This window comes from Melospiza georgiana, chromosome 13, assembly GCF_028018845.1.
Source record: "Melospiza georgiana isolate bMelGeo1 chromosome 13, bMelGeo1.pri, whole genome shotgun sequence".
Classification (NCBI taxonomy): Eukaryota; Metazoa; Chordata; class Aves; order Passeriformes; family Passerellidae; genus Melospiza; species Melospiza georgiana.
This window is the reverse complement of record NC_080442.1, coordinates 10869696-10887676: the sequence shown is the minus strand read 5'-3', so window position 1 is coordinate 10887676 and position 17981 is coordinate 10869696. Positions and strand designations below refer to the sequence as shown.

Genomic DNA, 17981 nt, shown 5'->3' with positions numbered 1-17981 from the left:
GCTGAAAGACTTGCTACTGTGTGCACAACTTAAGATTATTTTTTAAAAATTAATAAGGGATAAACAAAAAAAAAAAAAAAAAAAAAAAAAAAAAAAAAAAAAAAAAAAAAAAAGGGAAAAGGCTGAAATGTTTATTAAGCCAGAGTGTCACATATAACATGATACAAAAATATAGTCTCCTAAATCGTGGAGGCACCCAGGGTGCACATGTCTTATTAATCCACTTTTAGCCAGTTTCTGGTGGTTTCAGCCATAGCTGGTATGTTATGCCAAGCACAGACCCACGGACATTTTGGCACTGCAGCATGCAGAGCAGTGGGAGAGATGACCTGCTGTGTGTGCTGCTCTAATGCAGCTGCCCAGCTCCAGGGCTAATCATGGAAAACAAAGCTTGGTTAGAACAAGACAAACAAATTTCCAAATTTCCATTGTCTATAAAGCCTTGATTTTAGAGAGAAAATAGGCACCATCTCTACCTCATTAAGTGCTGGCAGCTGCCTAATTATCTCTTTCCATATGTCAAAGCATTCTAGATTGTTGATATTTGACCTGTTTATCCCTACCCAACTCTAAACTATGGCCATGCAGCTTGTATGTGAGCATGTTCTGCCTGACATCTTTTCTGTCAGGGTACAATGTTGTAAGAGCAGATTCCTCCAGAGTGTAGCAAGAAATACCAGTGGTACTTTCCCCTACCAGTCATACCTCTGTGAAAAACAGAAGTAGAAACATGGTGTATGAATAATAGACTACAAAGTTTTTCTGCATTGTGCAAGTGTTCAAGATGTTACCAGTTTTACAGGGGGAAAAAAAACTCCATGTGTATTTTGTATCCATCCAGATATTTCATACTTACAGATGAACAGAAGGGCAACACATTGAGAATGCAAAAAACTTTATTAGCATAAAAAGTACAAATTCAGAAATCAAAACTCAAATTCCTCCATGGCATCAGGCATGTTTGATACATATTTCTGTATCTGCTACAGCTGAAGGAAGTCTGGGTTGTAAAATGTCAGAAGCTTAAGGTTGGGGGGGGGAGTTATTGTTGGGTTTTTCTTTTGTGTCTTTTTTTAAGTTATGTAAACAACTCAGAGTGAAACCTGTACAAGCAGATTATTAGCTATCATTTGTAAACTTAAAAGTTAAATAAAACCCAATTTCAGCAATACAAAAAGCAATATAAAAAATACTCAGGTGCATGCATCAGAAGAAAACGTAGAAGAACATGGCAAGTAAGTGAACATGTCTTAAAAGTTAGCTCATACTGAAGATTCTCTGTAAATATCTGTATGGCTAGACATGAAAAACATGATAAAATTACTTGGTTCCCTAAGAGATCTATACAGTTGCATCTATTTCAACTTCATTAGACGTGAATATATTAGAAAGTTAAAGTGGTTAAAAGGAATAAGAAAAGTATACTCAAGTTTCACATTTCAAGCTGCCTATTTGATAAGGTAACTAGACAGAGGTAGATATCCAGTTTTAGTGGCCAAGCTACTCTAACAAGACCTTTTAGTTATCCTGTCAAGTTTTTACATTCAAAGCCAAGGTGAAAAGGCTTCACAGATGAAGGATGTCTTTCAAAAAGGCAGCCAGAAACCCTGTATTGCTGATGGAAGTCGTTTCAATCATCCTACTGAAAGCGAAGGGTATTTAAGAATAAAACATTACCCAGACCACGATGAGGACACCACTTACCAAGCACTAGAGCTCATGCAGTCATTTTAACAAGAGTGCCAGTGATTTGCTCATTTCCTATGCCTATTTCAGAAGCTGAACGTTGCTAGCTGTGGGCTCTCTCCTAGTCAAGGTAGGACTGCAGGGTGCCGCGGCGGCGGATGTCGCACGTCCAGCAGTGGAAGCCGCCTCCCAGAGAGTTGGCGTGGCGAATGTTCACTTTGATTGTAGAAATCCCTGCAGGAAACACGCAAGGCACACTTTGAAACTGGGCTATCGGCTTCACGTGGCAAGCTCTGATCAGAACGTTGGGTGATGCTCCATCAGATCACATGGCTAGATGTAAATGTGGAAGGTATTTGCTACTGGTTTGTTAGGAATTTGTTTTCCCAGATTCTAGGCAGAGAACAAACTAGGAACACAGCTGGCTGTTCTGGTGATACCCTCAGGATTACACAGGGCCTGGAGCACAGCCAGTGTCTGATGTGTTATAATGTGCCAGTACTAAAAAGATAAATTTAAATTTTGCAGTATGTGAAGAATTGGCTGAAATTCTGCTACAATATATGATCAGGACACATTTTCATAAATATGTGCAAGCATTTGTGATTCAGACACTGAATGTTCTCTTTTAAGTGCTTCTCAAGAAAAGAAGTATCCAAGACTGATAGCTCTGACTCCCTTTTTCTCTGAAAGGGAAAAGAGGCTCTTACTACCCAGGTTAAGCTTCCTACTTGTTCTTTTGAGCTCTGAGGGATGTTTCAGCTGTGGCTCAGCTAATAGAAAGTCCCAACAGAAGGATCAGAAAATTTCTCTGCTACAGAGTTTGCCTTTTTTGCTTCTCAGCACTTTCAGGAGCTCAGGAGCAGCTCAGTAGAATCTGCCTCCCAGGTCAGCAATACTTTTGCTCCCAGTAGACCCATCTCAGTCCTTCAAACTTTCTGACTATCAGAGCAGTCAGAACTTTGAACTGTCAGAATATTTAGGACTTACATAGACTGTGAAGTTCAAGGGTGAAAGATAAGTCATTATTAGCATTAATAGCCTCATTCTTTAAGTACTTTCAAGTATTTTTAAATCCTCAACCGTTTGCTCATGCAATAAAACAACCTAAGACTGAGCAGCTGTGCATAATAAGACTTCCATATTTTATGTTCAAATACAGTTCTCCTGTCACTGCATATCTGAAGGAATTCCATGCTATCATGAAGTTACATCTCACAGGACTGAGATTCTCCTTAAATGAGCAGAAATACCTGGGTTAATAAATCTCAATTTGACATTTAAAGTACAATGAGTTTGCAACTAGAAAAATCTGAAAGAATTTTGGCAGTGATGGATTCCCAGCTCTATATCATTCAGCAATAGGTGCACTCAACCTCTGCAAGACAGATGTTGACCTCACACTGGACTGTTTGCATTTAAAAAGCTGATTCAAAGAAATCCTAGCAATAACTTTAGTTCTTACTCATACCTTTATGTGCTGCAAGCTGCAGGGGGAAAAAGACGACCATATTTCTACGACTGCAGTATTCAGGAGAAAAATCACTGAATTGTTCTTACTTGCTAATCCAGCTGTTTGAGTACTTTTTCCAGTGCTGTCTGCTTTGAGTGAAACCTCCATTTGCCCTGGCTGGTAGCACAATAATTTTCTTGTTAGTGTATGTAGAAGTGTGTTAGGACATACCCAGCTTTTCAAACATCTTCTGAATCGATGTCTCATTGGCGTCCACCATCACACGTTTCTCATCCAGCATTAGGACGTTCATGGAGAGCCACTTAGAAGACATCCACAGAGGGTGATCTAAAACAGGAGAATAAACCTTGTACCAGTGCTACTCCTTACTAATACCCTTAAGAGTACTCTTGGAATCCTTGGGAAAGGAAAGGTGACTGTACCATCTGGGATGAGTGGCACTGGAGGTTGAATCACAGTCCAGCCAGCTTTCTTGAAGAGCTCAATCTGGAAGAGCAATTTAAATATATTCTCAAGAGGGTTCTTAGAGTATCACATTGTGTATCCTCCAAGCTATGCCAGATTTTCCTAGAGTACTCCAATATGCAGGACATCCCCTGCCCTCAGTTCACTATTCTGGCCCTCATTCAAGCTTCATCTACAAACCCAGCTTTCATACAAGCATTTTTAAAAGTCTTTTTAGATTTTTGCATACCAATAGCATTTATTTCTATTGTTTTTTTATATGCTAGATATGTTAAAGACAAAAGATAGCATTTACAGTTTGGAGCTTGTTAAGTGGAAACATTGGTCATATTCAAACATATTCAACTATTTTTTGGTGTTATTTCTTCCCATATGATTATAAAAGCCATTAATATGAGTTACACTGCGGTTTCTAAAAACAAACCCATCAAAAATAACACAAAATTACCTTTCCTTCACAGTTTATAAGAAAAATAATTACACAGTTCATTTAACAAATAGAACAATGTAAGGGCATCCCAAGGAACAATTTATGTCTCCAAGATTTACACAATTAAGTTAAAATTAAGAGAAGGATAATTTGGCCAAGGAGAACACTTTTCATCTTCACTGTCAGAATAGTTGGCAGAGTATTGGCGAGTGCTCCCGCGTTACCACGAGGTGGAGCCCCAGTCCCGAACCCTCAATAACCAGCCCGGCCTGCCAGGATTTTAAAGAAAAGCTCCTTTTCATCAGCACCATTCAAGAAAAAACCCCTTTCATCGGCAACATTCACACACCCTCCACCGCTTCCCGGTCACCCAGAACGGCCAAACCAGTTTCTGTGAAAGCAAGCTGCATTTATCTTTTCTATGGACACAGACAGCAGTTTTCCCTGAAAAAAGTCCCAGAACATGGGTTTAATACAAGGAGACCAAGAAGAACATCCTGTTGCAAGTGACACTATGAAAAACTGTGGAAGGGAAAAGGGGAGGAAAAAATAAGATTGTTTTAAAAATTATATTCTCAGAATGGATGCTGAAGAGGCAGCAATTCAGTGAGATGGTTGGCATTGAAAGCACTTGCTGAGAAGAGGCCAGTGCTGCTTTCAGGAGCTCTGTACATGCTCCACAGCGGCAGCACCCAGCTCTGCGTCTGACTCAGGTCAGCTCAGCCATTCCCTGTGCTTGAACAGCTTCTGAAACCACAGGGATCCTCAAAAATCCTCAAGCACTGCAAGGCAGTGACACAACTGTAACAGAGATGAGCTCTCTGGAAAGTTTTCTGATCTCATTGTGCTGCTCAGCAATATCAGCTTTTTCTCAGTGTAGTAGCAGGTTTTATACATCTCTCCTCTTCCCTACCCTTCAGAAGGTATTCAGAGCTGAATGCCTGAGCAACTACCATCTTCTTGCCATTGATTCAATTAACACCAAAGCAGAGGCTTCCAAAATAGAAAATAAAAGGGAGATTTCTCATCTGAGCAGCAGAAGCCCTTCAATTTCTCTTAGGATACAATTAAAATATTTAAGCAGTGGAAGTGTTCAGAGAAATAGTATATCCCAGGTGCTTGCTTTGATACACCATTAAAAATTAGATTACTTCCATCATTTTTAACCGTGGGAGCAGCACCCAGTGGAATGTGTGGATCAGTAATTACCCAACAGGGAATGAACCCAGTTGAGGGGTTTTAAACACACAACATTTTCCCCCCCTTGTACACTCACCTGATGGCAGGGACGGTCTGGGTTAGAGAGCACAAGACCAGGCCCAATGATGTTAAAAGTGGCATCAATGTGCATAGGGTTGGGATCCTTAAAGGATATTATGTGCACTCTGTAGTCTGGTGCAAGGTGTCTCCTCATCCATTCAATACCCATGTAGTTTGTAACCTGAAAAACAGGACAAATTAAGCTTTACTAGGCTAGAATATAAACTGCATCCAAGTTTACTTTGTCCAAGGTTTTATTTAATTAAATATTTAAAGCAAATTTAGAGAATTTTGTGCCTTCAGCTAACCCCTTACCTGGAAGGCAGTCTTATCCTGTAGATCAAACATTCTATGAAGAGCAATTTCTTTTGCCAACTTTCTTACTTTAGCACTGCTCAGGAATTTTAAAAGACAAAGCACCAGTCTCTAAGAGACATACCAAACTGTTGAAAGAAATCTTTGTTTACCTGGCTCCTTTGTACAAAGATATCTCTTCCAGCTCTAATGAAGTCAGCAGCATCAAAGCATGGCTCAAATTCAGTAGTTACAAATTTTCCCTGAGCAGCCAGTTTATGCCTGTCTTCAACAGAGTGGATTGGATAATTCTAGTTGTAGAGAAGAGAACAAGTTATTGTTGGCTGGAGATGTTAAAAGAAAGTTCTCAAATAATTTGCTAGTGGGGAATAATTTGAAATTAGGAAAATGTATTAATATTGATAGCTAGTGTGGTCCTTGGAGGTGGTTTTGGTTACTTCTTATTAGAATAGAAAAGAAAATCTAAATGTGGACGTAAAAGTGAAAGGCTTTAAGCACATTCAAGAATAGGTCATGAGATAAGAGACAAGAGTTATATCAAGAAATTAATTGGTCTTCAGAACCAGATCAAAAGTATTCATTACCAGTGGAGTTTAATACCAGTCCAACAAATCACTGCACACTGACAGAAATACTGGACTGGAAGCTATTTCTAATAGATGTGGACTCCTTACTTTTCCACATTTTGGAATGGAGAAGAACTTTAGGCTAGAAGATGGATCTTTATTATTACAAATAATTTGAAAATTAAACAAGGCAATTCAGAACAAGTGAGATGTAAAAATCCAGCACAAATGAAAATACCACATAAATAATTACAGGCTCTACAAGTTTTCTGATACTGAAGGTGACTCTATGGTAATTTTGTCAAACAAACTCTCCTTTATATCATTGATGACACTGTTCCTAGAAAGTTGCAATCATTTCACAGTTAGTTCACTGCATTTGTTGCAAATGCTGTCACCAAGGTTCTGATGCATTTAGGGGCTTATAGAAAACTACCAAAATTGTCCAAGTCAAAATTATTAGGAAAAATTTTAAAAACTATTCACTAAAATATTTGGAGGGTAAATACAGTTTAAATCCTTCACTACTTATTTTATGTAACTTTCAAATTACCAATCATCATGCAAAATAAAGATTATGAGTTGGGTTTTTTACTGTGACAAAATATATATTACTTTCCACTTTCCCAATGCACCCAGGACATATGGACATTCTCAGGGAATTCTCTTTATTCTTGAAAGTAATCTCTGTGATGTTTTTCTAGCATTCCTTCCTCTTTAGTAATGCTCAGTTACAGCCAGTAACCAAAACAATTCAAAGCAGAGGAATTTAATAGACACAACTTCCTGATCCTTGTTCTCTAACTGCACACACTGAGTTTCAGCTGGAAGGGCTGCAGCATGTTTGCATACAGTAGGAGAAAAACAAGTCTTCAGAGTTGTTTTGTGCCATTCCCCCTCACAGCTTTGTGAATCCTAAATGTCACATTGAAACTATCAACAAAATTCTGTATAATGAGAACTGAAGTTCTGAAGGAAAATTAGACCAGTACCTGATCATAGAGTTCATCTGCCATGGTGGGTTTGGGGGCAGTTGTCCACTTAGCACCACTGTTGAAATAATCTTTGATTAGTCGTCTGTAGGCCCTGTACTCAAAGAACCGAGCACGCCAGGCCATCGGTGCTTCAATAATTTCATTTCCCACCACTAGCAGGATGTCTCTTGGCATGGCACCGTACATACCTGAAAGGAAAGTGGCCATTAATGAGACAATTCTCAGCTCTTTCTGCTCTTTCGTCCTTTCTTTTTACCATTATTTCTATCCAAAATAATAGCAAAAATAATTCTAAGCAATGTGAGAAAGCCAGCACATAATGTCAGGTCCTTAAATCTTCAGTAATTTTTCAAAGTAATATTTTTCATTCAAAATACATGGAACTTTTCCTACAAAGCCCCATTCATAACAGATTCACAGCTAGATGAAAGCCATCCACCATCAAGCCTCCACTTCATAATTTGGCTAATGAAAATTAACTAGACCAAGGCTTACGCATTACCCAGATGACTTTAAAAAGTGATGATGGGCAGCAAATCTACCAAGTGATCAGCATTTCTTTATATACTATCCTTTTAAAAAGTAATAGCACAGAGGAGGAATTTGATGGAACACAGCACTAGTGCAGAAAGCAGTCCCATTAGACTTTTCCTTAACATTATCTGTTCCTCAATGAATTTGAATTCCACTAGAAAAAATTAAAAATATATTTTACTTGAAAGAAGCCTGAGGACTAGACTTGATGCAAAGCTGGGAGAGCCAGTGTGCTCTCACTGCAGATAACCACAGGTGGAGGAATGTGTGTAGGTAAAGGGACATTCACATTTCCCTGTCACTAGTGAGGATCTTCCTGGTAAAGCGTTGCCTCCAACTGTTTTGTTTTCCATAGTTTAAGATGGATCCAACTCCAGGATCCATCAAGAGCTATCAAGAGGGTCAGAGGGGCTTTGAGCACTGGGCTTTCATGGAGGGGACAAAGCAGAAACATTCTACAGCTACTTTGAGGGCCATGACAGATTAGCACTTCTTGGCAGTGGCAGTGACAACACAGAGAGGGAACCTGGCAAGAGGTGCTGGTGTGGGAAGTTCAGGCTGGGTGTCAGGCAAAGGTCTTCCACCAGGAAATTCACTCAGCTCTGAAACCAGTCACCAAATCAGGTGGCAAATCTCCATCCCTGGAGATCTTCCAAGTCAGCTACAGAAAACAGTCACTGACGTCACTTAGTGCTGGTGATAATCCTAGCTGGAAAGTAGACTAGATGACATCCAAAATATCTCAGACAAGAGTTAAACAGAAAAGACCTTCAATAATGGAAAAACATTTACCTGTAGACTCAAAATCAGGTGTTTTATACTTCACAGACCAGTCAATTGGATCAGGCCTCTTGACAATAACACCTTCTCCCTTCAAAATATTGCACATCTCTTCAATTTCAGCAATAGCTTTTTTTAAATGGTCTTTGGGGAAACCCTGGCCTCCAAATTTCTGGTAAAATCCCCAATATTTTTCATACGTGTTTGCCTAGAACAAAAGGACATGAAGTGACAAAGAATAAGCACTAGTTATTTTGGAGTGAAATAGACACATAAGATGCAATTGTTACAGTTTCTTGTTCTTGATCCTGATATGTTGGAGTGTGCATTTTATCTGTTCCTGCAATATTTTGACTACATTACACTTCAGTGAGTATTGAGTGGCCAGTGTTGCCAAGTGGCCATTTGGTCCCTATTACAGAGCAGTTTTGCAAACACACCAAATATGGCAAACACTGTAGACTCTGCTATTTAATAAGGCTATCAGACATGGTTTTTAATTAAAACAACCTTGAGCTCATCTGCAAAATGTACACATCTGTAGTCACCTTCTTACCACCTCACAATGGTGACACCAGAAATTCTAAAGCTATCCCAAGTACAGGGAACATGCTTTATTTGCTAGAAGGGGTCATACTCCAGGTGCAGCAGCTGTCTAGAAAAGGCAAAAGACCCTAAATTCACCAGCCAGGGTTGGATTAAAGCATGTTTAACATTTACAGACCTAAATCCTCTGCTGGAATGCTGTGATAGCCTTCTTAAATTAAAAACAAAATCAAAATAACGTCCCAGTTCTCACGGGTAAGTAAAACCAGACATATAATCAAAACAAATGATGCTGCTTCAGTTTGATGTGTCTGATGTTCCTCTGTCATATCAGAGTTAGCTGAGATGCAAGTGCACATGGAGCCCTTCTGGAATGACAGCAAGCTGGAGGGACAGCAAGGGGATGCAGAAGAACCTGCCCTTCCAAACATGAGCTGTCTCCTGACGCTGCAGTCCTGACCACCCCTAGAACACAATGCTCCCCAAAATCAGAGTGATGGTGCTCCTTTGTGCTAGCACTGCCCCTGAGCAGGCAAGGCCATCCATCTCAAGGCATCCCTGATCCCCTTAAACAGCTGTTCCCTCTGCTGCTTCTGGAGATTTGCCTCATGCTATAGAGGTAAGAGAGAAGAAAGAAAGTTCAGCCTTAGCATTTACTCAGAGAGCCTCAGCATGGCCATCCTGCTCCTCCAGTACTGAAGCTTCTTCCCATCCTTCCTGAGGGAATTTGTTCTTTTTCTGTGAGTGAGGGCTTGGGTAATTTGAGCACCTCAAGCTTGCCAGCTGGTCAGAAGTCACATGCAGATCACATGAAGTGCTCAGCATTCCTATGGAGACATGTTCTGCTAATGAGATAAATTCTTCCTGTGGATTGAAGCTGGTTATTTTCAAAGCCAGCCATGGTGTATGTGAATATCATCAATCCCTAAGAGGTGCAGCTCCTCTCTGCTTTTTTCAGACCTGAGGAACCACATTTGTGTTGCACTAATGGATGGTGTAATCTTAAAGTTAGAACAGAATAAAGGTTAGCACTGTAACACTGCTCATATTCCCTGCCTTCCAAATAACTGAGAAAAGGGTAAATGGCTGGGACATGTATTTCACAGCAAATCAGGGTTGACATTTCAGGCCCCTTTGGCCATAGACATACAAGTCAGTTCAGAATGTTCAAAAATGGCCATGGATAGGACGCAGAAAAGACAACATTTAAAACAAACTGTTTCTTTTCAGAAATAGAATTTTAGGAAAGATTGTCCTTAAGAAACAGCATGATTGTTCCCTAACGTTGCTATTTACTTTAAACATTTGTCATGGAAAATAATTAACATTATCAAGATATACCATTAACCTAGTAAAGACAGTTAATAAATTTAGGATATTAAAACTTAAATTCAGATAAAAATTCTTATTGCCTTATTCAGTAGTAAACACATGTATACACTCTCATCTTCTTATTCAAGATATAAGGATCTGTGTTAATAATATTCCTCACCCAAAATGCATTATTATTCACAGAATGTACTGAAAAGCATTGCAGAATACAAAGCTATAAAGTTCAACTGCTTGATTCAACCGCTTCAGAATACATCTCAGTTGTGGGATTTTTCATTGCAGTGCTGATTTAAACAGGACATCTTCCTATTTAATGTTAAGATTTTTCAAGTTTTCAAATATTGTATTTACCTATTTATCTACATAGCCTGTTTCAAGCTCTGAAAAGGATATACAATAAAGTGTCAGCTCATTAATATTCATCAGAGGTGCAGGGCTCCTTATTCAATTCCTTCCTTCCTTCTTCTTATGCTAAGCACATCATTCCCACATCACAGAAAAAACACTTGAATATACCAAACCCTTGTCTCAAAGCAGAAAAGAGTGCTGAATGCAGCCATACTTGCTGCATTTAAATATTTAGCAAATAAACACACATACAGTCTTAAAACACAATCTCAATACAAGTATTTACCACACTGCTATAATTTGAGATACGTTTTTTGAAGTGTCTCAGGTCCAAAGCTTTGCATTTTCCTTATAAATTAGAATTCATCTGTTTTAAACTGCATTTTTCATAAGCAGCGCCCCTCATGCATTCAGCAGACAGCCCATGATACCATCAGCTCTGGTTTTGCTGCTCACAGGGGCAGGAGCAGGACACACCTCACCTCTTGGCCACATGGAGATCTAAACAATCATGTATCTATTAATTAATAATAATAATAATGTCAAGGTAGGACTGGAATACTGCTTGGATTATTCAGCAACACCCTCCCAGTGTTATTGTTGCAGTTTCTACAGCAATATTTAAGACAAAAGCAGAGAAAATTAGAGGAAACCACATCTCAAATTGGCTCTGTTTCCATTACTTGTTGTGGACTTGGCAATTGACATAAAGCAAATTTAAACCTTGCTTTAACTCTAAGTCATAGGTATTTGAATTGCAGAGGTAATCCTATCCTTTGGCATTCCTCACTGAGCTTTTGCTATCACATGTTAAAGAAAGTGAAGTTCTGACCTATTGTGAGCAGTTATGGCTTAATAGCAGCAAAACCTGTATAGCATGTGGCACTTCAGCAAGTTAGACACTTGAAATATTTTTTCTGGTGCTAAAGCAAGCCCTTGACCACTGCTTAGAAACTGAATTTTGCCTCATTTAATATCACAATGTAAAATGTTAGACATTTTTTTCCTTACTCTTTCTGAACATTCATTATGTTAGTCCTACATAAATGCCCATAAATGCACTTGTATATTAGAAATGCTAACCCTCGTTCATCTCCTTCTCTGAACCTGCTAGGATATCTATGGAGTCTGAAAAGCATAACACAGATTATAATATATATATATATAGGGTTAAGGGAAGAGAAGTCTTCTATACAAGTAGATCCCAAACTTTCCCTAAACAACCACTTGCAGCACTTTAAACTTATTTTTAGTATCTTTGTTTGCCATTCTTTCAATGTCAGATAAAAATTCTTTTTTTTTTAACTGAGTCAACTTTGTCAGGTTATCCTTTAAATTTTCACTTGGGTAGAAGCCATGTGCCAGCTCATTTTGCTGTGATAGCCATGGATTACCTTCTGCCCTGCAGGTAGTGCTGCGCTGTAACAATGAGAGATTCCAAAACATGCCCACAAATGCAGGTAACACACACACTCAGCAACTTTAAAGTCCAAGTATGGAACACAAAAATCTGGAGCAAGCCCATTATTTCAGTATTACTGTTTTAAATGCAAGATTCCAGAGAACAAAGAATCATGGACTTATTTAGGTTGCTGATGCAGTTTTAGGCACAGAAAAGTCCTGAAAGAATAGTGGACTATGTATTTCCACAAATTATTTACTGTAGCACACAGGAGTTTCAGTAAACTACTTCAGAGCTGTCTGACACAATAGCCCTGTTGGTCTACAGCTACAGAACTCAATCTTGCTCAGACTATTGAGTAGAAAACAACGCTTTTTTTTCAATTGTAACCCTACTTAGCTTCAGGCCAAATTGAAATTTCATTAGTGTAACCGTCTCAGAAGTTTGTGTGCGTACTTTGGTAACATTAGGGCTATATCACACATATTAGAGGTTGTCTCTGCTTGTGACTTCTGTTAAAACAGGTAATTCAGTTGAAAGTCCAAAGAAAAAAGCACATCCCTCACCAACACGGCTATGCTGTAAAGTTTCACAAATGTGAAAAAACTACCTTGAAAGAAGAACTCCCAAGAGTAAGCACCACACCTTAGGCATTGTAAAGCTTAAGTAAATTTTAGGTATAAATTCTATAAATTTTCTATTTAAGGTTAGTTTTTGTTGTTTACCTTAACCTCCACAGAAAAAGGTGGGACACAAGCATTTTCAGCCCTTCCCACGATGACCTCTTCCAGCGGGTCCCATTCATTGTAGGAGCAAACAAGGCAGTCCTTGGGCACAGGGCTGGCAGCCTTGTCATCGGCAGCACAGGTGTTCTGCGAGGCCGCAGCTGCCTGGGTGCTCTGGAAAGTTCGCTGCACCCATCCTGTAAAGGCTCCTCGAAGCTTAAAATAAAAATAAGAACGAAAATTATGCTTCCCTTACAAAAGACAGAAAGCTCTGGCTCAGCCCACAAATGCCTTAACGCTATAATCCCACAGCAATGTATTTGGATTATTAACAGAAACACGGCTGGTTACAGCCATTCTAATTTATTCACAGCCTAGCAGATGCTTAAAGGAAATTCTGCCTTTAGATACGCTGAGTTGAGAAGGGTAAGGAGATCAGAACACGGCAGACTGGGGTGGGAGCATGCTGGGTGAGCCTCAGCCTCCCGTCCCGGAGCGGGACCCGTCCCGGAGCATCCCCGGCCCCGGCTCCGCGCGGCACCGACCCTGGAGCCGATGTAATGCGCTGCCTCGGCGCCCCGGCTGCCCCCGCGCAGGCACCGCACTCGCAGCATCGCCGCTGGCCCGACACGACGGCACGGCACCGCCCGGCCCCGCTTTATGCGCGCCCTGCCCGGCACGGCACGGCACGGCCCGCCCCGAGCGGGGGCAGCGCCCGCAGAGCCGGGCGGGGCCGGATCGGCTGCCCCGCTCCCGGCCCGGCTCCCCCGACTCTGCTCCACCGCTCCCAGCCCGGCCCTCCTGGCTCTGCCCGGCTCGGCTCCCCCGCTCCCGGCCCGGCTCCCCCGACTCTGCTCCACCGCTCCCGGCCCGGCCCTCCCGGCTCGGCACGGCTCCCCCGGCACGGCTCCCCCGCTCCCGGCCCGGCTCCCCCGGCTCGGCCCTCCCAGCTCTGCCCGGCTCTGCTCCCCCGCTCCCGGTTGGGCTCCCCCGGCTCCCCCGGCTCGGCTCCCCCGGCACGGCTCGGCTCCCCCGCTCCCGGCCCGGAGCTGACCGACGGCTTCTCCCAACGCACCTGGATTTCTTTTCCACGCCGGGCTCTTCAGCAGCAGCCTGGCTTGGCGAAAGTCACGTTTTAAAAAATGTTTCTCTAAAATGTGTACTGAAGTGCATCGTATGGTTACTTCTAGTCATCAAGCACACATATTCTTCATTAAGCCTATAGTGGACAAATTCAATTTTAGCAAAAATTCCAATATTTCATAGGTTAGGAATTCAGATCTTTATACTACGACCTGAAGAGTTTTTGATTCACCCAAAAAATATTTGAATTCTTTATTTACTGAAGGGGTGTTTCAAGAATATCCCAAACAATTTCAAATTCTGGCTTCTCAAAATCCATATTGTGATATGATGAAAAGCCATCCTAAAATTAAAACCTAAACTGTTTAGCTCCTAGCAGACCAGTACATAGGTTTCCCTGCAAAAGCTCTCCATGGTAAAATCAACAAACTTATCTTCAAAAATGCCTCTATCTCAACAGAAACAGTCTTCAACAAGAAATGTGTTTGCAACCAGCTCTACTCATATTTTGTATATCCCACTTAGCCTGTTCTACATTTGCTCTACTTTGCACATAAGTTCACTTTAAATAATTTCACTTTGCCGTGTAAAAAGCAGACATACCAAAAATCATTCTTATCCAAATTATTCTATTTAAAGTTGTAAAAAATCCGTGTCTTTCTTCCAACATGATTTTTGGTTCTGCCTTTATCATCCATGCAGTGCCTTGCTCAACACTCCTCCAGCCTATGCTCTGCTCTCCAGGGCTCCTACACTGGGGCTTGAACAGACACAACATTTAACATTATTTCTACATGAACAATTGCTGGTCGTGCTGGTGAACTCAGCACACATTTCTATAGCAGGAAAAGGTAAACATCACTAGTGGTTACATACATTAAAACATAAGCTATGGTCTTAGAACACATCAAATCAGGCACAGTTTTAAATGCCTTAGATACACAAGTAACTGTGTTTTATTCTGCTAGGTAATTATTCATTCAGCAGTTTGTCTTTTTGGCACAGGTAAACACTATACCTTCCCAGGACAAATAACACAGTACGAGCTCTCCATGAACTTACACAGTTCTCAGAGAAAAGTTAATTATTTTAATTGGCATAATACCAAGTATGCATCACCCTGTTTCATACAATTGCAGAATTTTCTCATAACTCATTCAGCTTGTTAGGACTCATTTGTAACATAATTACCTCAAACACTATTCTTGTACCAAAAGTACACCAGGATTATTTTTTCAAGTTTCAAAAAGAAATTCACTTGATATTTTTTAATTCCTAATTACCATTTTTTGTCACCTAATTTAAAATAAATTTTAAAAACAATACAAAAACCCCCGTGAAGTTTGTGCTAGTTCTGCTCAAATTCTTGCATTTTGATTCAGTTGATTTTGCTAAGGTCACTCTACTCACATTGACCTAAAAAAAAAAATTAATGATTGGCTTGTGGCTAAATCCAAAGGTCGTGCTTCCTTTTCTGTCCTTTTCAACTTATCAGCTAGTTTTGGACCTTTGAGTCATTCTTTATCAAGTCAGTTTACATAGTTTTTCTGACTCTGCACAGCACTTCTTTCCCCACTTACTAGATAGGTCTGATGCTTTGTAGAGCCCTCACCATCACTGCAACAAGATTTTGCTGAATGCTCTAACATTTTAAAAATTTTTTTCTGGGTTGCATTTGTTCCTCTCAGAATTATTTTTAGTGGAAACACTCTTTCCCCTGTCTCATAGGTCTCTCTTCCTTTTTTAGGGGTAGCTCCTCATGGACACAAGCCAATCTTCGCCTAAGTAAAATCAAAGCAGATTTTTTTTTTTTTTTCCTTTTCCTAACTGGCACATTTGCAGTCTGACCATGAAGTCTTGACTTGTGGTAAATAGCATTTCCCTCCCAGCCTTTCTGACCCCCAGACTGCCCTAACCATCCACAGTGCACTCTAGAGCTGTCACTACACTTCTGTCCTCACTTGACCATCTTCTGGATCACTGGGAAAAAAACCCTTATTTGTCTCCTTAAGCAGTTACTTATTGTTTCATTGCTTACATCTTTTTATTCCTTAACATCTAATACAGGCATCATCAGTTTGCATTTGTGGCGTGTGAGTGTCATTCCTTACAGTTCCCTCTGGCATCAAAACCAGAGTCCTCTTGTTTTTTGTATGGTAGGCAGCTCTTTATTCCTCTACTTTTACAACAAGGACTTGATCTAGCAGTGTATATTTAAATAGAGACATAAATCAAGGAGCAAAACACCAGTAATGATTATTCAAATTTAGAGAAAGCCAAGTTCATTCATTCAAATACAAGATATTTATCTGAACATGTGGTTGTCTGAGCAGACAGGGAGCTTTTCATATCAAAAATCTTTTTATAAAGATCACATGGTTAGTTTTATTACACAAAATTGCTGGAATTATTGTAACACCTTGAAAGCTCACCTCGCTAACCAAAAGCTTGCCAATTATTTTTAAATTATGTGCTGATCTAACAAAGATACTTCCTTCCTCTGCAAACCTCACCTTTGTATGGAATTTTAACTTGAAACAGAAGAAAAAGCTTAACATTTCTATTGCTGAGATTTGGCCTATGAATATTAATTGGCAAGTTGTGGTTTTTAAAGGGGCTCTATGCATGCTTTTTAATAGTCTATCCATCATTTTTAAATGACACAAGGTGCCTTGAATGGCTTACGTAAAACCACCTCGTTCTGACAACTAAGTAATGCATTTAAAACAGAGTAGGTCCAGCTACTGAAAAGCAACATTCTGGCCCAACAGCATGAGAGAATAAGGTACAGAGTAGTAAAATTCAAGTTTAAAACTACAGAACTAGAAAAAGCAGCAGGAGACACAGCAGAGAGAAGTCACCCTTGGCAATGAAACCAGAGTTACTGCAGTTCAAAGTATAAACTCATCGATTTTTTAGGACAATGTCTTGTCTTACCCTCATCTATCTTATCTCTAACACATCTCTATTAGAGAAACAGAAGTCTCAATGGATTTTATTACTGCTTGGATATGAATTTCCATCTGCCCAGCAATTGAGGTCCTAAATTTTTGTTTTGATTTGTAGTATGGTACAGCAACACATGTGACTTGGGAGATATGATATTAAAGGTTAAGGAACAGCTTACCCTTTCTTACCAGGAAATATTAATTTCTGCTATATTACTGATTTTTAAAAAATTGTTAAATCTAGTGTTAGCTGGCTTAACCTTTACATCTACTCAACAGTTTTTATGTTACTTACAGAAACTTAATCTGCTCAAAAATACAAACATAAGAGACTTCAGTTCCTTCCTTCTACTGCCTTGTCAAGGATATTGCTTGCTAAATTCCAGCAGACTATCACCCCCAGGAAGAGAATTTGGCCAGCAAGTCTTATCTGTCAGCTATCAGAAACAACACAGAAGAGTCCAGTATGCTTCTTAGAAAGCAAGTTTCAAACTTCCTGAAGTTCAAAAGTCTGAACTGTTCCAAATGGAAAGAATAAATGCACCTCAAAACATTAAAATTACTTTTCCCCCTTCCTTTAAGCTTAAAATTCTTGTAAACTCTGAGCTCTAAAACCAGTAAAAATATTGTTGCACACAATTAAAACATTTTCTCTAATTTGAAATATCTTTAACTTGTGACATTTTATAGAGCTAAACCAGTGTACTATTGTCAAGTACTTTAAAAGATATTTCCATTCTAATTTAATAATACAAATCTTGCTTTATCATTCTTTACACTCAAAAGATTAAATGTATCCAGCTAAACAAGCTACAGATATAAAATGGAAGGAAATTCTTTCTCCTTAATCCCAGCTTCACTAAACCCTATTTAATGTTTAAACTTCATAATAAACTCTACATAGCTTCTGCCTATTTATATTTTATAGTTATTGAAGGGTCCTGTAGTTTTTCGCTAAATGCCAGTTCTGGATACTTCTTGGAAGATTTTCTGCTCCTCCTTGTCAGGACATCCTTCCTGTGTGACATGCTAATGTCAAATTGTCCATCAGACTGGACACAACCTGCTACAATGCAGCTTTGAGTACAGAAT

General features: G+C 39.8%; 1 protein-coding gene across 1 annotated transcript; it reads right to left on the bottom strand.

The window, feature by feature from the left end:
- Positions 1-881: 881 nt before the first annotated feature.
- On the bottom strand, positions 882-13479 carry GATM (glycine amidinotransferase). The gene is made up of 9 exons (XM_058033747.1): positions 13404-13479; positions 12859-13074; positions 8518-8713; positions 7189-7379; positions 5783-5920; positions 5332-5496; positions 3583-3646; positions 3371-3487; positions 882-1920 (listed from the first exon to the last, which is right to left on the bottom strand). Exons 1-9 carry the CDS (start codon positions 13470-13472, stop codon positions 1808-1810), a joined length of 1269 nt encoding a protein of 422 aa, XP_057889730.1. The 5' UTR covers positions 13473-13479; the 3' UTR covers positions 882-1807.
- Between the last annotated feature and the right edge of the window lie 4502 nt (positions 13480-17981).